Raw genomic sequence first — 18,418 nt, forward strand, 5'->3', positions numbered from 1 at the left:
TTAAAACGAATGAACCTTCAGCTGGTCGTCCTTAGCCAGTCCGGTCTCTACGAGGAACAGGTATATGTTCTTGCGCTGGTCACCCTGCAGCTGAATTACTTCTCCATATTCTGGATGCTCAATGGCAGTACCATTCCAGGCTAATTTCATCTTAAAGGCCTTCACTAGTTTCATTTTATCGTAATCACCAGCGATCCCTTGGACAGTGGAAAGGGATATGCCATTTCTCTGTTGAATTCGTATCCTATCTAATAAAAGAGAAACATGCAAATTGACCGTATCTCCACTATGCCCACAAGCCATGCCCACCAGCCAATCAGGAGAAAATATGCAAATTAACCCAACCAAAATGGCTGCAGCCACAGAGTGAGCAGGAGGCTTGGGTTTCTCTGGCAATGGAGGAAGCCAAGCTTCCTGCCCACTCTGGCCGGCCCTGGCCTCCGCTCAAGGCTACAAAGTTTCAATTATAAAAGATAAATAAATCCCAATAAAAATGGTGGCAGCCGCTGAAACCAGTTTGGCTCAGTGGATAGAGCGTCAGCCTGCAGACTGAAGGGTCCTGGGTTTGATTCTGGTCAAGGGCATGTACATTAGTTGTGGGCACATCCCCGGTGGGGGGTGTGCAGGAGGCAGCTGGCCGATGTTTCTCTCTCATTGATGTTTCTAGCTCTCTATCCTTCTCCCTTCCTCTCTGTAAAAAATCAATAAAAATATATTTTTTAAAAAAATGGCGGCAGCCATGGAGCTGGAGAGAGCAGGAGGCTTGGGTTTCCCCAGCAATGGAGGAAGCCAAGCTTCCCACACACCCTGGCTGGCCCTGGCTTCTGCTCAAGGCTACAAAGTTTCAATTATAGAAGATAAATAAATCCCAGATACCAGGGCCTCCACTTGGGTTGCCAGGGGGCATGGCCAGCCTGCAAACCACCACAGGCCCCTCGCCCAGGCCACCCCACGCCCCAAGGGAACCCCCACCCTGATCCAGGACACCCTTCAGGGCAAACCAGCCAGCCCCCATCCATGCACCAGGCCTCTATCCTATCTAATAAAAAAGTAATATGCAAATTGACCATCACTCCAACAAACAAGATGTCTGCCCCCATGTGGACACAAGATGGCCACCACAAGATGGCAGCAGAGGAGGGCAGTTAGGAGGACCAGGTCTGCAAGGGAGGGCAGGTGGGGGTGATCAAGCCTGAAGGGGAGGGCAATTAGGGGTGATCAGGCTGGCAGAGCAGGGAAGTTGGGGGCGAACGGGCCTGCAGGGAAGGGCAGTTGGGGGGCACCAGGCCTGCAGGGGAGGGCAGTTAGGGGTTACCAGGCCTGCAGGGGAGGGCAGTTAGGGGCAATCAGGCTGGCAGGGGAGCAGTTAGGCATCAATCAGGCTGGCAGGGGAGTGGTTAGGGGGTGATCAGGCTGGCAGGCAGAAGCGGTTAGGGGCAATCAGGAAGGCAGGCAGGCGAGCAGTTGGGAGCCAGTAGTCCTGGATTGTGAGAGGGATGTCCAACTGCCCGTTTAGGCCCGATCTTACTGGGATCGGGCCTAAATGGGCAATCGGACATCCCTTGAGGGGTCCCAGATTGTAGAGGGTGCAGGCTGGGCTGAGGGACACCCTCCCCACCCCCCGTGCACTAATTTCGTGCACCGGGCCTCTAGTATGGATATAATACTCAGCTCCAGTGGGAAGCAGATCATCCTCCTGCCTTGTATCAGCAAAGGGGTCAAAGGAGTGGAGGTTCTGATAGCGGACGTACTATACAATTCCTTTTCCTGGTGGAAACGGCCTGTGGAAGACTGTGGTGGGAGAAGCCTGCCGGGTGAACAAAGTGTCCAAAAGCGAGGGGGGTTCAAAGGGAGGTTGCTGAGCCCTCACCGGTGGCGCAGTCACTCAATGTGAGATTCCATTGAGCCAAACCAGCCAGGGCCTGACCCAGTTTCATCATTATTTTAGAGACAAAGTGACGTTTATTGAGGACCTACCGCCTGCAAAGCACTATGCAAGGTAGAGTGGGATCCAAACATGAATGGGGTGTGACCCCTGCCTTGTAGGAGGTCACAATATAGTGGAGAACACCAGCATGTTAAATACCTGACTCATAACTTGCAAAATGAAAGAAGCTCAGAGAGCTGCAACCCCAAGACTGGAACAAAATGTCCTGACCACCGTGGCCAGTCTTTCTCTAGAACGGAGCAAATCCCTTTTAATGGCCAATGTGGACAAAATGTTATAACTATGGATGACATCAGGTGAATAACAGAGCTGCATAAATCCACCGATTGGCATTACTGAACGGTGATACCGTGTTTTATTGTATCATCATCTTTATCATTACTTTCGCAGTAACTGTTTTTGGTCAGTTCCTTGTTTCAGCTGTGAGACCTTTTTGTTCCTGAAAAAGCATTATGCAAGTTGTGTGGGAGGGATCTAGTGTCGTCCAATACAACTTTCTCATTTTATAAACAAGGCAGCTGGGCCGTGTTAAAGAAATTGCTTAAAGATCATGAGGCTCTTCATTCATTTCAAAACTTAATATTTAAGTTTTATATTGTAATTTGTCATTTCGGGTCATTTTTGGACTTCCTCGCTCATGACTGATCCAGGATGGGACATCTGTGACAGCCAGTTAGCGTGACATGATTAAGTGCTCTAAGAACTTTTGTTGCTCATCCTCACAGCCCCACTCTTAGTGCAACACTTCCTTTCCATGCCAGTTAAAAAAGAACCTTGGTTATTTTCCCAAAGAGCACACCAAAACTTTCGAATGCAATAATACATAAGAAATTTAAAGTTACTTTTTATTATTATATTTTATCTTTTTTTTTTTTCCAAGCTTCAACTCTAAATGACGCCCAGTTGGATTGGGCAATATGCTTCTGAACAGACACATATTAGGTTTGAATGTTAGGAACTTTAGAAGAACTGAGGTTTCTTTGTTTCCCCCAGCCAATCCTTTTTTAGCCCTTATGTACTAAATTTTTATCTGCAAACTGGAATTTTGCAATGAATTGTTCCAGTTCAACAAGTACATATCCACCTCCTACAACGGGGACTGTTTTGTGCTTAGCGCCAAAGAACACATTAAGAACTCACACATGGTCCCCCACTCTCAAATTGTTTATTAGATACTGGGAAGTGTTTCATGGAACAGAAGTTCATGAAAGATGAATAGATGCTGCTAACTTAGCATCACGTAAGTGAAATGTTGTTTTTCTTCTTCCTAAAGTGTAGCTAAAGTTATCAGGGGCTTAGGGAAAGCCACTGGCGATGCCCATGTACGTGCCTCACCTACCAGAATACGTTCCACGTAGAACGTTGTGATGAATCATTGTAGGAGTTCTATGCCACTGAAGCAAGCACCTCCCTCCTCAAACAAGAAAGTTAAAGACCCAACCCAGGTGTATGAATTAATTCCTGAGAAAATAAATGTAAATGGGAAGATTCAGTTAAGATGATACGCAGTGGTTTTCACTGCTTATAGTAAAGATGTCATTTTAAAGAATGAGATGAGACAAAATAAGAGACAGATCCTATGACAGCTACTTAATTGCATTCTTTTTTTTAAATGATGGAAAATTTTTGTTTAATGTTGAATGCTATTGTTCTTAACTAGCTGCTCTCCTGCATCACTCAAAATATGAAAAGACACATTATCTTGTGGAAAAAAATCACAGCTTAGTACAGCATAATGTGATCTAATCAAATTGCATCATCAACTTTTGAATGTATTTCCACATTCATGAATACATGAAAGAGTATCATGTACCGGAGGAGCTTGATAAATATTCACTGACTCTACATTTCTACAGCAGGCAACAGGTTAGTTGGATTTTGTTTTTTACCTTTTTTATGTTTTGACTATCAGTGCAACAAAAATAAAGTGCATTTTACTTGTGTTCACATTAAAAAGTATTTTTCTTCAGACCTTAATTACCAAAGACACATTGGCACCAGAAAGATGGCGGTACCCGTGCAGTATTAGACGTTACTAAGTCAGAAAGTCATGTTCTATTCATCTGGAAAGAAGCTGTTTCATGTCGGGGAGCACAGAATGATGAGGTTGTAACTAAAGTTTAGCTATCTCTCACAAAATTGTCCTCTTAAATATGAGACATAAGTGTGTTCCAAATGTTTATGCTTAAAACTAGGAATAAAGGTCTGATTGCTGCTTTTAAATTGTTGCTATAGACCTGGCCGGGTGGCTCAGTTGGTTGGAGCATTGTCCCGTACACCAAAAGGTTCTGGGTTCGATTTTGGTCAGGGCACATACCTAGGTGGTGGCGTATATGGGAGGCAACCAATTGATGTCTCTTTCTCACATTGGTGTTTCTCTCTCTCTCCCTCTTCCATCTTCTCTCCCTCTCTAAAACCAATAAAACATGTCCTCAGGTGAGGATAAAAAAATAATAATAAAATCTACATATATAAAAGCCTAAGCAACCTTTAGGACTGAATGACTGGAATGACCGGTCGCTATGACGCACACTGATCACCAGAGGGCAGATGCTCAACGCAGGAGCTTCCCCCAGCCTGCAGGACCTGATCGCCAATGGGGCCTGCTGTTCAACCTCCAGGTCCCTCCCCGTGGCCAGCAGGCCCCGATCGCCTGATCAAGGCCGGGCCGGGGAATCAGGGGTGGGTGGCGGTGGACATGGCCCCTTTCCCAGGGGGGCCGAGGGCCGGCTCCCTCCTGGGGCTGGCGGCCAACCTCCCAGGTCCCTCTCCCCATCCCTCCCCCCTGCTGGCAGGCCCCGATCACCTGATTGGGGCTGGGCCCCAGGCTGGGACGGGGAACTGGGAGTGGGTGGCGGTGGACATGGGCAGCAAGGGAAGGAGGATGGGGGGAGGCCAGGAGGCAGGAAACCTGATGGCCCTGATTGCCGGCCAGGCCTAGGGATCCCACCTGTTCATGACTTTATGCACCGAACCTCTAGTAGTTACTATGAAACTCTTGCTCGTAGAGATGAGCTGAGCTTATAGCAGACATTTTGCTCTCTGGTTATTTATGCTGATCTCTATAGTGATAATACCTCACTTCCTACACAAGAGTGCTTTGTTCACAAAGGATAGCACTGGAAATCCAGTGCACTTAACTAAAAGCCAAGTATTATTTTGACCCTCTGTCTACACCCCCCGCTTTTGCTCCTCAGAGCACCTGTGGCAATGTTGGTACAAGGGCACATGTGTTAATTGTCCACCCTATACTTAATATGATCTCACAATATCTATGGCTATTAACGGCAGAGTGATTAGAAATCCTGAGGAGGTCTAGGTATGATGTGTATTCAGGGTGACAAATGAAAGTGTTTTCTTAGTACTGCTAGCACCCACAGAGTGTTAACATCCTTGGAAGACAGTGCAATTGAAGCAAGAAAGAGAAACTTCTTAAATACCCATTTGATGTCCTCCAATTTAATTCCAACTTCAACAAAAGTAGAAACAGCTAGCACAATGAAAACACGGAAGAAAACAAAATTGAATCCTTGGAGAGTTCAGAGCTGATCACTTTACATCTCTGATTTGATCCTTTGATCCTTAATCTATAAGCACATGCAATTTTATTTTAAATCCTCTTCTAATTCGGAAAGAAAATGCTTCCATATTTAAGGAGAAAATAGGAGAGAGAGAGAGGGAGAGTGGGGGGAGAGAGAGAGAGAGAGAGAGAACTTTTTGAGTTCAGCAACTCTCAAATGAACAAAATATGGACGTTTTATTCTTCTAACCACTAGGGCACCAGCCTACTCTTTATTAAATATCTGTTGAATGAAAAGACTATATTAATTGTTCTTACAGCTAGATTTTTATCTCCATTGTTCAAGTCAGATGATGCTACTATGTAAAATGATGCTATCAACCATGATTATTATCTGAGTGGGTGTTGCTGAAAAACCGATACTGGATTATTCTACAGTTACTGGGTGTGGTATTTTTCCCAGTTAAGAATGAAGGTTTGGCCCTGGCCGGTATGGCTCAGTTGGTTGAGTGTCATCCCATGCACCAGAAGGTCACCAGTTCGATTCCCAGTCAGGACACATGCCCCTGTTTCAGGCTCGCTCCCCAGTGGGAAGCATACCCGGGCAGCTGGTTAATGTGTCTCTCTCTTTCTCTCCCTCCCTCCCTTCCTCTCTCTCTAAAACCAATAAGAACATATTTTTTAAAAAAAGAACTAAGGTTTGAAGTCCATAATATCTGCAACTTACTCTTAAATGGCTCAAAAAAAAGTATATATAGAAAATACATATAGAAGTGCAAAGACTGGGGATTCCTTGACTACTCATGCAACTTTAAAAAAAATTAATTCATTTATATATTAATTAAAATTAATTATTATAAAACATGTATTCAAAGAAACTTTAAAAATTCTATACCTTTTGTTTAATAGCAAAACTTGTGTTATATTCTAATTAGATGAAATACTAGAAAACAGTTTTTTATATTTTTATTCAGTAACTAGGTTGTCAGAAATAATTAATACCAAAAAGTAAAATACCAGAGCACCCTTCTAGTTGCTAGATAAGATGCTAACTGATTCAGGAAACACTTAATAAAGCCAATTGGATTTCTAAAAACAACAACAATGGCCTTTTAATCTTCAAGCAAAATTCTCCAATTTTAGCCCCTTGTTAATAGCAAAATTAACTATATTGCACAACTTTTTTTTTTTTTCAAGAGAAACATCAAAAGTGCTTTATTCAAAGTAATGTCCATCGATAGCTACACATTTCCCCCATCTTTCAGGTAATTTGTGGATACCGTCCCAATAGAACTTTTCTTGTTTTGAGGCAAACCATTCAGAGACCCAGTTTTTCACTTCTTTGTATGTTTTGTAGTGCTGCTCAGAAAGTGCGTGTGCCATCGATCGGAACAAGTAGTAATATGAAGTAGCAAGGTCTGGTGAATACGGTGGGTGGATTAATACTTCCCAGGCAAGATCTCTTAACGTGTCTTTAACTGGTTTTGAAGTGTATATTGCACAACTTTTATTCCTGACCCACCTCTTTGACCTTAAGCAATTTCCTCAACCTCTCTGGATCTAGCCTCTTTTTAAAAATTAAAGGAGTTATATGAAATTATCTTTGAAGTTCTGTCTAGCACTAACATTTACTGTAAGTTCCTTTTTACAAATAGGGAAATAAAAATTCTAATCCTAAGTGACCTTTCAGGAGTTGCATGATAAGAAGAAAGGCTAAATTTAAGAGTCAATTAATCATACCCAGTCTGGATACATATACCAACAAGGAGCCCATTGTAGAAAAACTGTCAAACTTCCCAGGCACGTCTGCTGTCAAGGATCTGTCCTTGAGGGATCAGTTGCCAAAGCTCATCTCACTGGAAAATGGGAGGGCTGGGAGGCTATAAACTCTCTGTTTGGTCTTGGGAACTTTTTCTGTCTGTCAGAGGTGACAACACTCCTGGAGGCCAGAGGAGGAAGGAAGAGGCTCAGAGTCAGCATGATCTCCACAGAGACTTGGGGCAGGAGATGACTTGGCCCTAGGACTGTTGCTACAATAGTCTTTGTGTTTTGTTACCCTTTGCAGCTACACAAACGCTTTCTTGTAAGAAAGCATGTTAGACTCATTTTGAATCCCTGCCCTTTTTATGCGATTTTAATTATGGGGAAGCAATTCAAAAGATTGAGTACTGATCTCTGGCTCATCAGCATGAGGTAAAAGGTCTAAGATGTCTTTGTTGTAAGTTTACCCTGCAATAAGGCGGTATCCTGGTCTGACGTGTCTACGTCTCTAAAACAGAAAAGGAGAAAGGAAGAAAGGACAAACTCTGAGGGTTAGGTTTTCTGTAATAAGACGGGTTTTTGTACAGAAATGCACTACTTTTGTTGGAAAGAGGATACTTATAATCTGATAATGGCAAACATACGCATGGTGTTTACACTGTCAGGCTCTGTTCCAAGCACCTCACCGGTACTGACTCATTTAATCCTCACAGCCACGTATGGGATCATTATACTGTTCTTCCCATTTTATAGAGGAGGAAACTGAAGCACAAGGAAGTTGAACAGCATGCCCAGAACATACATTTAGTAAGTGGTAGAGTCTGTTGAGCCCAGGCAGTCTGGCTCCAAGGTCCATGCTCACTCGCTCCAACTGGGGCCGGGGATTGAACCTGTAACTGAGTTACTTGCCCTTGACTGGAAATTGAACCCAAGACCCTTCGGTTCCCAGGCCGACGCTTTAACCACTGAGCAACCGGCCAGGGCCGAAGACTCTATAGTTTTAATAAGCATCCCAAGTGATTCTAATTTAGGAGATACAGTACCATACTGAGAAATACTGACTCCTAAGAAGGATTCTTTCTTCTGAGAAAAAAGCATTTTATTCATCCACTCAAGAAGCATTTATTAAGTACGAACTGTAAATTCAGAATTGTATTAATTCTAAAGTTGGTATATGTGAGACTACTTCAATTATTGGGTCCTTGACATATTATGTTTAGCCTTTACAATAAGGGTAAAAGTTTCTTTTTACCCTTATTGTAAAGGCTAAACATAATACATATTAATTAATTTTAACAATTCAACAAGCATTTTATGAACACTCAACATGTGTCAGTCATTGGGTCAGCTCACTTCTATAAAAAGAAATAATGTTAACAGTGAAAAAGTAAGGGTCAAAAATAAGTAATAATGGATCCCAATCAAAATATTTACGGAGGCTTGCCTTGGCCTGTGTGGCTCAGTTGGTTGTGAAATCCTATGCACTAAAAGGTCCCGGTTGGATTCCAGGTTGGGCACATGCCCGGGTTGCAGGTTCAGTCCCCAGTAGGAGGCGTGCAGGAAGCAGTCCATTGATGTTTCTCTCTCATCCATGCTTCTCTCTACCTCTGCCTTCCCCTCTCTCTCAAGTCAATAAAAACATATTTAAAAAATACTTATGGAGGCCCTGACTTGGTAACTTAGTTAGTTAGAACATCCTCCTGATACTCCAAGGTTGCAGGTTCCATCTTTGGTGAGGACACACACCACAAGAATCAACCAATGAATGCATAAATAAGTGGATCAACAAATTGATGTTTGTCGCTCTCTTCCTCTCCCTTCCTCTCTCTCTTTAAAAGCAATCAATGAATAAAAAATGCTTACAGAGGCCCAGCTGAGTGTTGTACCATGCACTAGGAAGTCGCTGGTTCAATTCCTAGTCAAGGCATGTGTGTGTGTATGGGGCGGGGAGCGGGTGTTGGGGCTCAATCCCCAGTAGGGAGCATGCAGGAGGCAGCCAGTTGATGTTTCTCTCTCAGGACATTTCTCTCTTCTTCTCCCTTCTTCTTTGAAATCAATAAAAACATATTTAAAAAAAATACTTATGGAGGAGTGTACAGTGCAGACACAAGCCTTTCTATTGAACAATCTATAACTTAATCCTCAAAGCTGTTTGGACTTAGAGTAACTTCTAGTCAAGTGTTTCCCTCAAATTCATCTGAAGGAAATTAAACTAAATTTCACATTATTTAATTAATCTATCCATCCATTTATTCAATTACTTTAATGAACCCACTGTACAAAGAAGCCTAAAACATTAACTCAAGGCATTTACCCAAGGGAAGAAAAAAATACACATATGCAAACTAAAATACAAAGTAGAATATGAACAATAGGATTTAAAATTGCATACAGAAATTCATATAGAAAGTGGAGGGAGGGCTTGGAAAATATTAAGTACAGTACTCAGAAAATGTGGCTTTGATGTATGAATATAAGATTAGAGTACCATAGTAAGACAAGTTTTTGGTGTAGCAGAAGCAATGGGCATCGACTGAGAACTAACAAAAGTCAGCCTGGTGGAGTGAATGACATTAGAAAAGACCCAGTGGCAAAAAAAAAAAAAAAAAAAAAGAAAAAAGGCAGGATGTAGAGTTTCAACAGATTGGCTTGGTTTAGAACAAAAGGGTTAGTTGTTGGGTGAAAAGGAAGAGTGTGAGGTTTGATAAAGTATGGTAAATTCTGATACAAGTCAAACTGTCATGACAAATTAAAACATTTGAAACACCCTAAGTATAACAGTTTTGTTCTTAGGACTTTGACGTCTTTTCTTGTAATGAATTGGTAATAAAACATTAATTCTACCAGACCAAGCTATTTAAGTAATATTTTGTACATAGAGTAAAGGGAAATGCCATCAAGAGGATAAAACAAAATATAATGGAACAAATTTGAGAGATTATCTCTTCTAATTCAACCCTTCTTTTACCAGAAATGAGGTCACGGATCCAGGCAAGGTAGGGTGCTCTCCAGGACCGTGGTCGGCAAATTGTGGCTCGCGAGCCACGTGCGGCTCTTTGGCCCATTGAGTGTGGCTCTTCCACAAAATACCATGGCCTGGGAGAGTCTATTTTGAAGAAGTGGCGTTAGAAGAAGTTTAAGTTTAAAAAATTTGGCTCCCAAAAGAAACTTCAATCGTTGTACTGTTGATATTTGGCTCTGTTGACTAATGCGTTTGCCGACCACTGCCCTAGGGTATTGAGGAAGCCAGATGAGGCTGCTGCCTCACTTACCGACAGTTGATGGAATCTTTAATGTTTACAACTCTACCTGAATATCATGATTATGATTATTTGATGATCAATATGAAAAATGTGAAACATGTAAAAATTACAAAAAGAAAAGATAAAGACAGCATATATAGAAGATGTTGAAATCTAAGGGTATGACATTTAGACCTGCCTGAATCAGGGCAGAAACTGAAGGAAATGAGAGGAGAGGTCAAGAGACATGCCAGTTGAAAAGATAATAGTACTGCTCAGTACTCAGTGGTTGAGCGTTAACCTATGAACCAGGAGGTCCTGGTTCAATTCCAGGTCAGGGCACATGCCTGGGTTGTAGGCTGAATCCCCAGTGAGGGTGTGCAGGAGGCAGCCGATCAATGATTCTCTCTCATCATTGGTGTTTCTCTCTCTCTCTTCCTCTCTGAAATTAATAAAAAAATATTTTTAAAAAGGTAGTAGTACTTTTTCAGAGTGACTGCCTACATAAGGAAGCCAACAGATAAAATAAAGCAAAAGAACAAGACACCAAACCCCAAGTATGAACCTGAGCATCAGACCTGAAGTTGTTCAGTTGTATAAGGCGAAAAGTGATAGCATTGAAATATACTTCATTGAAATATACTTCATAAGTAATTTTTTAAAAAGTAATTCTTTGCAAGATGAAAGACTTCTGGAAATTGGTTTCACAACATTGTGAATGTACTTAACCACTGAGCTGTACACTTTAAAATGGTTAAGATGGTAAAATTTATTTTTTAAAAATTAAAAAAATAAGTGTCCATAATTTTTTTAAAAAGCAATTATTTTTATTAATTCAAACTTTTGCCCCATCTACTTTGGAGCTTTATCAGCTTTTTATATTGCAGGAACACAGATCCATTCAGGTCACCTCAGTTAAGGGGAAGTCTATCTATTTTAAGGATACACGTGACAATAAAGGAGATAAGAATATCATAGGAGCCTAAGAATAGCAGTATGATTGGGCTTCAGTTGAGAACTAAAATGAACATGGAACTGGATGAATTCCATGCACACCCAAGACTGGGCTCACTTGTCACTCTTGGCTGCTGCTGGAATGCAGTACTCCCCAACCACAGGCTGTCACCGTTCCTCTCTGTCTCTGTGACTACCAGCCAACCACTTCATTTAGTTATAGTTTCTGCTTATTCATGGTCTCTCTATAACCAACTTTTTTTAGCTTCTCTCCTCACAATCAACAGACTGATTCACCCTGTGTATCCCACTTAAAATTCTTGAAAGGAAAAAAAAAAAAAAAGAAATCTAACTGGCATAGTTTAATTTTCTTTTTTTCCCAAATTTAAAAAATATATATGTTTTTATTGATTTTTAGAGAGAGATGAAGGGAGAAGGAGAAACATCGATTGGTTGCCTCCTGCACACCCCCTAGTGGGGACAGAGCCCGAAACTCAGGTATGTGCCCTAACAGGGAATGGAAACAGTGACCTCTTTGGTGCATGGGTTGACGCTCAACCACTGAGCCACACTGGCTTAGCTCAATTTTCAACTTAATTGTGAGTGAGAATCACCTGGAGAGTGTGTTGAAGCATAAATTGTTGGGCCCCATTCCCAGCATTTCTGATTTAGTAGTCTGGGCTAGGGCCTGAGAATTGGTATTGTAACAGAATCCCAGGCAATGCTGACTACACAGACCACAGCCTGCTTAATCACTCTTGTCTGTTTGGACAGAGCAGCTGGGGCTCTACCTCATGTTGCCAATAGTGTACTTCTACACTAACTCTCAGGCTCATAATCGGGAGATTTTTAATAAAACTTCTTTCTCTTTTAGGCCTCCTCATATATACAGTCATCCGAGTCCTATCCCTTTTTCTTTTTTTAAAATCATTTAAAAAATTTTTTTCAATTACAGTTGACATACAATATTATTTTAGTTTCAGGTGATTAGACATTATATAACTTACTAAGTGATCATCCCGATAAATCTCCTATTCATCTGACACCATACATAGTTATTACAGTATTATTGACTAGATTTCCTAAACTGTACTTCACATCTCCATGACTATTCTGTTACTACCAATTTGTACTTCTTAATCCCTTCATCTTTTTACCCATCCCCCCAACTCCCTTCCATCTGGCAACCATCAAAATGTTCTCTGTATCTATGAGTCTGTTTCTGTTCTGCTTGTTCATTTATTTTGTTTTTTTAGATTCAGTCATTAATAGATAAGTATTTGTTGCCATTTTTAAAAAATAGTTTTTTAAATTTTTTATATTTTTATTGATTTCAGAGAGGAAGGGAGAGGGAGATAGAAATAGAAACATCATACAAGACTGTGCACACAGTACACAAAGGGGTGCACCAAGAGTGTCTACCTCAGGTAACGGGGGAGGCTGAGCCACTGGGCCATATAGGACACCTAGCACACAAAGCCACTCTATCAACTCAGGGAAGCAGCCAAAATTCAGAGACAAAGAAACAGGTCACAAATGACAGAAATGGAGGACAGCAAACTACTGGATATAGAGTTCAAAACCATGGTTATAAGGTTTTTCAAGAATTTTCTAGAAAAGGCTGATAAATTTAGTGAGACCCTCGAGGATATGAAAAAGGACCAACTAGAAATTAAGCATACACTATGCATGCATATAAGCATAACCAATGGATGCAAAACACTGGGGGGTGAGGGCATATATGGGAGTGAGGGCGGGGGCATTGGTAAGATATGTACACATATAATACCTTAATAAAAAAAAGAAATTAAGCATACACTGACTGAAATAAAAAATAATATACAGAGATCCAACAGCAGACTAGAGGAACGCAAGAATCAAGTCAAAGATTTGAAATACAAAGAAGCAAAAAACACCCAACTGGAAAAGCAAAAAGAAAAAAGAATCCAAAAATATGAAGATAGTGTAAGGAGCCTCTGGGACAACTTCAAGCGTACCAACATCTGAATCATGGGGGTGCCAGAAGAAGAGAGAGAGCAAGATACTGAAAATCTATTTGAAGAAGTAATGACAGAAAACTTCCCCTATCTGGTGAAAGAAATAGACTTACTAGTCCAGGAAGCACAGAGAACCCCAAACAAGAGGAATTCAAAGAGGACCACACCAAGACACATCATAATTAAAATGCCAAGAGCAAAAGACAGACAGAATATTAAAAGCAGCAAGAGAAAAAGTTACCTACAAGGGAGCACCCATATGATTGTCAGCTGATTTCTCAACAGAAACTATGCAGACCAGAAGGGAGTGGCAAGAAATATTCAAAGTGATGAATAGCAAGAACCTACAACCAAGATTACTCTACCCAGCAAAGTTATCATTTAGAATTGAAGGTCAGATAAAGAGCTTCACAGATAAGAAAAAGCTAAAGGAGTTCATCACCACCAAACCAGTATTATATGAAATGCTGAAAGGTATTCTTTAAGAAGAGGAAGAAGAAGAAAAAGGTAAAGATAAAAATTATGAACAACAAATACATATCTATCAACAAGTGAATCTAAAAATCAAGTGAATAAAAAATCTGATGAACAGAATAATCTGGTGAATATAATAGAATCAGGAGCATAGAAAGGGAGTGGGCTGACAATTCTTGGTGGGAAAAGGGTGTAGGGGGTGCAGGAAGAGACTGGACAAAAATCTTACACCTATGGATGAGGACAGTGGGGTGGGGGCGGTAAGGGCATGGGGTGGGGTGGGAACTGGGTGGAGGGGAGCTATGGGGGGAAAAAGAGGAACAACTGTAATAATCTGAATAATAAAGATTAAAAAAAAAGAGAAAGAAATAGAAACATCTATGATGAGAGAATCATTGATTGGCTGCCTCCTGCTCCCAACCCAGGCATATGCCCCGACCAGGAATTGAACCGTGACCTCCTGTTTCATTGGTCGATGCTCAACCACTGAGTCATGCCAACCAGGCCTATTGCCATTTTATTGTTCATATTTGATAATTTATTTTTCTTCTTCTTAGAGAAGCCCCTTTAATACTTCTTATAATATTGGTTTGGTGGTAATGAACTCCTTTAGCTGTGTCTTGTCTGGGAAGTTCTTTATCTGTTCTTTGATTCTAAATGACAGTTTTGCTGGGTAGAATAATCTTAGCTGTAGCTCTTTGCTTTTCATCACTTTGAGTATTTTATGCCAATTCCTTTTGGCCTGCAAAGTTTCTGTTGAGAAATAAGCTGACAGCTTTCTAGGAGTCATCTAGGCTCTTATTTGTAGTAATTTGGATTTTTCTTTTATCTGTTCCTCTTCTCTCTTCTCCACATGCTACTCCATTTAATTAGAAGCCAATTCTATCACATTATCATAAAGGCTACTGAACACTAACTATAAATCATAGGATACTTCTCTAACTATAAGTGTTGTCATGATGTTCCAAGCTGTCATTTACTTTTGACCTATACCAGTATTTCTCAAACTTTTTTATGAAAGTAGCTCTAACGCAGTGGTTCCCAACATGGAGCACATGCCCCACAGGGATGGGGGGAGGCAATTTGATTTTTAAAGGGGGGCAATTCGAGAATGAGTTATTAATTGATTTTTTTTGCATTTTTTATGGTTCTAGGGGCCTCATATACAGTATATAAATATATATTGTGACATATTTATTCATTTCAGTTCTCTGTTATATGTTTTGAAACTTTATTTGCTATTTTTTCCATATCACTTCATATTATCATTATTTTTTAAACAATTTCTTAGTGATTTCTTCCTCAGTACTTCAATTGCCCTTTTGTTCTTTTATTTTTCTCTTTCATGGATGCCATGCTCTTTGGAAGCTTGTTTAGACCAAGTTAGTGGCCTTTTAGGCTTCCCCCACGTGAATAGGAGCTCACTTTTTGAATAATAAGAATTATATGTCATGGGGGTAGGGTGGCGGGCATCAGGATTTTAGAGATGCTTAGGTGGGGCATGGCCAAAAACTGGTTGGGAAACACTGGGTTAGAGTGTAGTTTACAATTCTGCACAGCATTGAGCCTTAAACTAGGACTTATTATAAACTGGCTGCTGGGAGTTCAGTGTGCAAACATGTTTTGTTTAACCACCAGATCTTGGAATGCTGTGCTACTATTAAATTGCTTTCTTTTGGATTCAAAGTCCTCCAAAAATGATCATTTCAATCGTCTTTGCAATACCAAGTTACTGTCTAACAAACTGAAATAACTTGAGTTAGTAAGTTCTCAATACTGAATTGAATCTGGTTGTTGGCAAATGGTTTACTTCTATAGTCATCTAGCACAATGGTTCTTAAACCATGTTCCCCAGACCAGAAGCATCAGCATCCCCTGGGAACTTGTTAGAAGTGCAGTTAGTCTCTCCTGTTCTATACCAGACCTGGTGAAGCAGGAACTCTGGGTTTGGGGCTGAGCAATCTGCCTTCCCGGTGATTCTGATGCAGCTGAAGTCTGAGAGCCACTGGTCCAATGTTTAGTTTTCAGATTTAAAACAGAGTAAGAAAGGGATTTTTGCCCTAGCTGGTTTGGCTGAGTGGATAGAGCATTGGATTTTGGACTGGAAGGTCCCGGGTTCGATTCCGGTCAAGGGCACATGTTCGGGTTGTGGGCTCGACCCCCAGTAGGGGGCGTGCAGGAGGAAACCGGTCAATGATACTCTCTCATCATTGATGTTTCTACCTCTCCCTTTTTCTCTGAAATCAATAAATAAAATTTAAAAAAGGAAAGGGGTTTAAAAAATTACTGTAATGGATATAAACTGCTATTTAAAGAAAAATGTTCCTGCCCTGGCTGGTGTGGCTCAGTTGGTTGTAGTGTCATCCAGTACAAAATTTGATTCCCCATCCGAACACATAACCAGGTTGCAGATTCGATCCCCAGTTTGGGCGCATGCAGGAGGCAGCCAATCGATGTTTCTCTCTCACACTGATGTTTCTCTTTCTCCATCTCTCTAAAATCAATAATAAATAAATAAATAGCCCTGGTCAATGTGGCTCATTTGGTTGGTTGACTGTACCGTCCACCAAAAGGTTCCTGGTTGGATTCCCCGTCAGGGCACATGCCAGAGTTTCGGGCTCAATTCCTGGTAGGGAGGCGTGCAGGAGGCAGCTGAAAGATGTTCTGCTTTCACATTGCTGTCTCTCTTTCTCCCTCTTCTCTCCCTTTCTCTCTCTCTCTCTCTCTCTCTCTCTCTCTCAAAGCCAATAAAAAACATTAAAAATGGGCTCTTTTATTAGAATTCTGACACTAAATATATTTTTCATGAGGCTCTTCTTAATTTAGGAAATGTGTTCTAAAGGAAGAGCAGATTAAACCATTTTTAATTCATTTGTCTCCTCCTAGTGGCAGGTTTTAATATATTGAACATACTAGTAACACTCCATTTATATTTCTCAGAAATCATATTTCTGAATTTTTTCATGAGATCTCTCTTATTAACTACAATTAAAATCAATTGCCGCCCTGGACGGTGTCGCTTAGTTGATTCAGCATGGTCCCACGCACCAAAAGGCCACTGGTTCTATTCCTGGTCAGGACACATGCCCAGATTGCAGGCTGGATCCCAATCCCCAATCAATGTTTCTTTCTATCTCTCCTTTCCTCCCTCTCCCTCAAATCAATAAAAACATATATTTTAAAAAATCAATTACCCTCTCCACTAAATTAAATATATTTTTCTCCATTAGATCCAACTGTGGCTGTACAAAACCTGCAATTTGTCTCTTACATGATTCTTTTATTTTTAATTTACTGATTTTAGAGCAAGAGAAAAGAAAGGAGAGAGAGAGGTAGGGAGAGAGAGAAGAGGGAGGAAGGGAGAGAGAGAAACATTGATTTGTTATTCCACTTATTTATGCATTCATTGGTTGCTTCTTTCATGTGCCCTGACTGGGATCAAAACCACAATCTTTTAAATATATTTTTTATTTTATTATATTAAAAATATATTTTATAGATTTTTTACAGAGAGGAAGGAAGAAGGATAGAGAGTTAGAAACATCAATGTGAGAGAAACATCGATCAGCTGCCTCCTGCACACCCACCATTGGGGATGTGCCCGCAACCACGGCACATGCCCTTGACCGGAATTGAACCTGGGACCCTTCAGTCCGCAGGCTGATGCCCTATCCACTGAGCCAAACCAGTTAGGGCTAAATATATATTTTATTGATTTCAGAGAGGAAGGGAAAGAGAGAGAGAGAGAGAGAGAGAGAGAGAGAGAGAGAAGCATCAATGAGAGAGAATCATTGATCTGCTGCCTCTTGATGCCCCCTACTGGGGATCAAGCTGGAAACCCAGGCATGTACCCTGACTGGGAATTGAACCATGACCTCCTGGTTCATAGGTCCATGCTCAACCACTGAGCCACAGCAGCTGGGCCAAGCCTGCAATCTTGGCATATTGGCATGAATCTCTAACCAACTGAGCTACCTGGCCAGGGCAAATCTCATTTTAATGAGTACTTTGAGCCCTTGGGCTCCCAAGGTGAACCTAGGGGTGAACAAATTCCTTTAACTCTTAAAACCAACAAGAGAAGGTTTGAGCCCTAACCGGTTTGGCTCAGTGGATAGAGCGTCGGCCTGTGGACTCAAGGGTCCCAGGTTCGATTCCGGTCAAGGGCATGTACCTTGGTTGCAGGCACATACCCAGTAGGGGATGTGCGGGAGGCAGCTGATCGATGTTTCTCTCTCATTGATGTTTCTAACGCTCTATCCCTCTCCCTTCCTCTCTGTAAAAAATCAATAAAATATATTTTTTTTAAAAAGAGAAGGTTTGATTTTTTTTCCTGAAAGATTTTATTGATATGGCATGATACTTTATGGAGATACTAATGCCCTACATTTCCCCCTTTATTTCTTCCAAGCAGGTAGCCAGGCCATTTGTATTCCTCTGTCTGGGATGTTTATAGAATGGAAAGCTGAAGCTACTGGAAGATCATGTCTTTTCCTATCTATTGTTAGTCTTAGCTCATTGAGGA

At 41.1% G+C, this 18,418-nt stretch overlaps 1 protein-coding gene across 1 annotated transcript in view; it reads right to left on the bottom strand.

Moving 5' to 3' along the window:
- The window catches only part of LOC103284785 (eukaryotic translation initiation factor 1-like), a 20,333-nt gene continuing 1,915 nt past the window's right edge, over positions 1–18,418 (bottom strand). Inside the window, exons 2-3 of the mRNA XM_054722671.1 lie at positions 1,648–1,750; positions 1–248 (exon numbers count right to left, since the gene is read on the bottom strand). Coding sequence (XP_054578646.1) covers positions 1–248; positions 1,648–1,750 — 351 coding nt within the window. The remainder of the gene's footprint in view (positions 249–1,647; positions 1,751–18,418) is intronic.

Source organism: Eptesicus fuscus, chromosome 10 (genome assembly GCF_027574615.1).
Source record: "Eptesicus fuscus isolate TK198812 chromosome 10, DD_ASM_mEF_20220401, whole genome shotgun sequence".
Taxonomy (NCBI): Eukaryota; Metazoa; Chordata; class Mammalia; order Chiroptera; family Vespertilionidae; genus Eptesicus; species Eptesicus fuscus.